The 5,453-nt window shown below is 35.1% G+C and overlaps 1 protein-coding gene across 1 annotated transcript; it reads right to left on the bottom strand.

The window, feature by feature from the left end:
* Positions 1–2,326: 2,326 nt before the first annotated feature.
* Positions 2,327–4,831, bottom strand: PCID2 (PCI domain-containing protein 2). Its single transcript, XM_018458146.1, has 5 exons — positions 4,536–4,831; positions 3,733–3,774; positions 3,544–3,665; positions 2,983–3,464; positions 2,327–2,892 (listed from the first exon to the last, which is right to left on the bottom strand). The coding sequence occupies exons 1-5, from the start codon at positions 4,554–4,556 to the stop codon at positions 2,375–2,377; spliced, it is 1,185 nt and encodes a 394-aa protein (XP_018313648.1). The 5' UTR covers positions 4,557–4,831; the 3' UTR covers positions 2,327–2,374.
* Between the last annotated feature and the right edge of the window lie 622 nt (positions 4,832–5,453).

Consider the following 5,453-nt stretch of genomic DNA (forward strand, 5'->3'; position numbering starts at 1 on the left):
GCCTGCGTGCGTGCGTGCGTGCGTGCGTGCGTGCTCAACACGACTGTTTACATACAATAGTTTACACTGATTTACGCCACATAAGACGCCATATTGACTTTTTGGCTACGAAGTTCCATTCTGCGGTCCCGCTATAGTAGATGGCGTTACTAACGCTGGTATACGTTTTATGAATGGAGTTTACAGACCCTGGGCCAGACTCTTATTATAGAGTCTTTAACTTCGAATAGAGATCCTCTAATCAGAGTCTGGACACCTGAAGTCCGCCATTATTCGTCGAAATTGTGCGAGGGAGAAAAATTATGCTATCTCACTCTAGTGACGCCGTAATGCGGGGTCTACAATGGAAGAGTCGTAGCAGTCGTAGGGTTTTAAGTCGTAGAAAATTGACCAATCACAGTCGAATATGAGAAGAATAATCAACTATGATTGATCAATTTTCTACGACTTAAGACTCTACGACCGTTACGACTTCTATTATAGACCCCGCATTAGGCCGGAATCAAACTACGCATTGAAAATTGAGATTGAAGATCGAAAATTGAAATTTGACTAGTGAGGACAAAAGAATTTTATCCTCCTATTGTTTTGATTGGTCAAATTTCAATCTTCAATCTCAATATTCAATGCGTAATCTGATTCCGGCCTAAGTTGTAGCTCTGTAAACATAGGCTGCGTTCAGCAGAGAAAACTAATCAGTTAGCGCTTAGTTATTCTTTAATACGATTGGTTCCTACGCTTAGATTTTGCGAAGAACTAACGGCAAGAACCAATCATATTAAAGAATCACTAAGCGCTAACTGATTAATTTTCTTTGCTGAACGCAGCCATAGTTTCTAAAGGCCATCACACGTACAAAAATTTTAGTCGTAATCATAAGGCCGTAAGCAAATCGACCAATCACAGTCGAGTGAGATTTAAAAACTCGAGATCTCAATTTTGATTGTGATTGATCGATTTGTTTGCGACCTTATGATTGTCACTAAAATTTTTGTACGTGTGATGGCCTTAACGAACGACATTTTGGCATTGTTTTATCATTATGATTACAATACTCAAACATACTCAAATCGATTTGAGTCTTGTGTGGTCTTGTGTGGCTGCTTGAACGTGTTTTTTTTGCAATTATTCTTTTTTCTGGAAAAAAAATGGTTTGGTGCTCAGTTCCTTTCTGCAATAATTCTTCTGAAAAGGGATATAATATGAATGTTTTTTATATTTTTAATATATTTATAATACTTATTTATTTGTTATTTTTTATTTTATGAAAGACATTTTTCAACGGTTTTTTTACATTTATATAAAAGTTATTATAGAAAATATTTAACTCTCGGACAGCGGACGTCGTGATACTCGCACGTATGGCGGACGCAGGGTTAAAAGTGACCCAAGAATGAATTGTTTGAAAATGTTTGAAAAGCAGTTTTTTTTAATATAATATGTATAAAATATGTAGGAGAACACATATTTATTATAGAACCAAATATCCATTTATTCATTTTCTTCATAGTTGAAAAAAGTCAACAACTTTAACTCGTGGGTCTCGCGAAACCCTATGTCCGCTGGCGGAGGGTTAATAATGTTAACATAAGTTAAATAACAATAAAAATAAAAATTTTAATTGATTCTACTTTAATTTTTACGAATTTATTAATTTTTACAAATTTGGATTTAAAGAAATTTGCGAGAATGGATGATAAATATCGGATCAATCACAAATCGGGGAGAAGGTGACCAAACTCTTATTAAAGGGTCTCTAGCTTCGAAGCGTTTGTAGTCAAGTGAATAAAAAAACTAAGCTTTGTACGCGATTTTTTTTCGAAGGGATGCAGTGGGTGCATTCAGTACTATAACCGCTTATTCAGCGCTCAGTGAACTCTTGCATCTGATTGGTCTATATTTTTAGTTCTAACTAAATATGCCAATCAGATATAAAAGTTCACTGAGCGCTCAGTGAGCGGTTGTAGTACTGAATGCACCCACTGCATCCCTTCGAAAAAAAATCGTACAAAGCTTAGTTTTTTTATTTGTAAAAGAAAAGTCCATACTTTAATGATGGTTATCATGACACTTACGAAAAAAATTTACTCCACCTCGTAGAGTACGTCAAACTATACAAATTTCTTAAAAAAAAACCCTTGTTTTTTAAGAAATGCCAGGTAGGGGTAAGGATAGATTCAAAATCTATTGAAAGCTTCGTAAAGTACAGACTTTACCCTTGAAAATGAAAAAAAAAACTTAAATGCAACCATTTTTCACAGTGCTTATTTGAAATTATCCCAAATTTTGATATAAATTTATGATGCGATAATTTCGTTAACGAGTATATTTATTGTATGAAAGAAACAATAATTACGATTACAATTGTGATCAATTACGGTATAATGGTAGATAATGGTGGAAAAGGATTTTGTTTCGATATAACTAATTTTTTATGCTGATAAGATATATATCCTTTAATTTTGCCTTCATATATTAAATTGGCAAGAAGACATTCCGTTTCATCCATATCTATATCCTCCATTCCGTACATCTGTAATGCCACGAGTAAACTCAGCACTGGTATTTGATGTGTATTTAACGCCAAGTATACTTTTTTAAATAAATTTCTATAAGCAATCAGTTTGAGTTTTTCCACAATTAGATATATGCCTGCGTCAATGAAAAAAGTTTCGTGTTTTGCCATTACTCCTTCTAAAGAACGTAAATCTCCTTTCCTTACAGATTCCATCAGCTCCCAAAATTCCATTAAATTATATTTCTTTAAGAGACGTTGCTTGGGCATATACCCCAGTAGCATCTTGACAGGTATAAGATAAGTCAAGATCAATCTCTTATTTTTTGAGCATTGTATGTGACAATGTTCAAACGCATAAGTCAAATATTCATCGGCTAAAACAATTTCATAGAATATTTCTCTAATATTATTTAAGATAACAATTGCTATAGTTTGCAAGAAGCAAAATAAAAAAGTATATTTACCAATCTTATAATCGCTGTCAAACATGGCTTTCCGACCAACAAAAAACTTGTAAGTAATTTGTTGTGCCAATGCAAAGTGATCTTTATAAGGGGATGATTCTATAGCCCGTATCAAAGGTCTGCACAAATGTAATTTATTAATTCTAAAATAGACTTTTAGTAATTGATTAATTAAGGCTAGCATTCCCCATCTTTTTGTGTCCTCTTCTGAACTTCTACTGTCGGCCGCACAAACTCGAAAACAGGCCATCAAGCATTCTGCACATTTCTCCAGGACTTCACCAGGCTTTACATTTTTATTGTTTTTAGAATTTTCTGCACCTATTGCTGATAATCTTAGTTCCAAACACATTATATTCATTACTGGCAACATCCAATTTTCTTCCTTCTGCATTTGTAGAATCTTTGCAAGATATTGTACAGCAGAGCTTTGATAATTGTACATAGCCAAAGGATCGTTTTTGTTCATAGCAGATACAGCTCTATGGGGAACAAAAAAATTTATTGCATGCAGTGTAAAGTACAACATTTGAATAAGTTGTAAAAAGAGATGTAATTTACTTTAAGTGACAAAGTATCAAGTCGTCTAATGGTATAGATATATGCTCCATGGCTTTATTTATGGCAGTTTCTGACCCAATTTGAGGTATTGAAACATGATTATGTCGCAGAGACAAGAGATCCTATGAAAAAAATTAACATTCACATGATTGATGTAATCCTAAATTAAAATATTCATGCATTATTTACCGCCAAACCTTCTCCGTCCTGATTAAGCCATACTCGCCGAATCTGTGAAATAAACAAGGTGATAAATTATTTAGTTAATGTTAAGAAGAATCCGCTCATTTCAATTTTGATAAAAATACACTGAATCGGTGCGATTTCACATAAAAATAAAGAATTGACAAAAAAAGTGTCGTTCTATCCCATGAACCTAGATATTAAGCGTTAAGCTGATTCTACAATGAGTTGGTAGTTAGAAATCTTAAGTCTTAACTAGTTTTAATCTAAATAGGTGACTATGATTTTTTTGCATCTACTAGTTGTTAGTTGTACAGCGAGTCGTTTAACTTGACTAGTGGGAAGGAATAAAGTCGAATTTGGTCAATCTTAAAAAAATCGGTAGTCTTAGTCGTACAAGTTGGCTGTTGGCCAACTTCACCGATTCACTGATAAGACTTCGGACTATGAACTACCGACTCATTGTAGAATCAGCTTTAAAGTTGACAACTATTGGGGTGAGGAAATCTGTCAGCCGCGAAATATTGCGATGCAAGCATGCGCTGCGGTCACAAATTCGCTACTTTAAAACAAGTTTTCTGCTGTAAAACACAAATTCACGACTTTAAAACAAATCCTCTGCTTTAAAAACAAATTCACTACTTTAAAAGCACAAATTATTTTCTTGTCAATTCTTTATTTTTACGCGAAAACGCATCGATTCAGTTTATTTTTATCAAAATTTGAGGTGAACGGATTCTTTTTGACATTTACCAATGATTTTAATGTACTATATTACTGTGTTAGTATTTATCAACTTTACATCCCACCTGTATTACGTAAGAATCCATTTTGATTGTAATTAAAACATAAATAATAATAATCTTCGCGGATAATTAAATTTTCAACTCTTCTTCGCTAGAGAGTGACCCCAACTCCTACCACGGAGTGTCACAGTATATACAGTAGCGCAACTCTCCTGATTTTATGTTGGTTAAAACGGAGTGCGCATGCGTGAAATAAGTAAATTGCTCCGTCTTATTTTCTCCTTCTTTATTGCTTTCTTTCTCTCTATTTAAATGACCGTTTCAATAAGTCTGTTCGCATTGGTTGCACTTTTGGCACTCGGCAGCTTCACTTCCTTTCTTTTCAAGGCCAAATATATATCTATCCCATTTTAAGTGCAAAAATATTTGGGGATTTCATGCAACGCGAACAGATAGAATGTTTCAAAGAGTTGAGAGCGGTTGAGAGTAGAAATTTTGAGGGAAATACAATGTGCATTGTCTATTTGGTGAAGTGTTGTGTGAGAAACTTCGCAGTACTGCGAATAGAGCATCCTGAGCAGGACTTCCAATATAGCTGCGCAGATGGTATACATCCCTGCATAAACGAACGTCAAACTGCGCTGCAGTCGCCTTTGCAGTAGAGACCCACTTCGCAGGTAGAATAAACGAACGACATCTACAGCACGAAGTAAAAGTAAGGAGACCGAACTCGGGTCGGCTAGGGAGGAAAAAATAGCCCTGAGTAATGTGCGCTAGGGGAGGGAATCCGCTGGAAGAAACTGACTTTCCAACTCGCGTCAATGTGTTATCGTCCCGTTCATGATCATGTCGGTGTGAACATTTTATTTGTGGAAGTGTGTTGTTGTTTACTATAGTATACGGAAGGTAACCTCACGGGTCTCAGATCTGTATACAGTACGGACACGAATGGACACGAATGTAAATCTGTGCAATTCCTGC

This window comes from Mycetomoellerius zeteki, unplaced genomic scaffold, assembly GCF_001594055.1.
Source record: "Mycetomoellerius zeteki isolate Tzet28-1 unplaced genomic scaffold, Tzet1.0 scaffold704, whole genome shotgun sequence".
Lineage (NCBI taxonomy): Eukaryota > Metazoa > Arthropoda > Insecta > Hymenoptera > Formicidae > Mycetomoellerius > Mycetomoellerius zeteki.

Coding starts and splice junctions, on each gene's coding strand:
- PCID2 (XM_018458146.1), bottom strand. CDS start 4,556: ATGGATTCTTACGTAATACAG. Junction 3,775..4,535: donor TGGATTCTTACGTAATACAG/GTGGGATGTAAA, acceptor TTTATTTCACAG/ATTCGGCGAGTATGGCTTAA. Junction 3,666..3,732: donor AGGACGGAGAAGGTTTGGCG/GTAAATAATGCA, acceptor TTTTTTTCATAG/GATCTCTTGTCTCTGCGACA.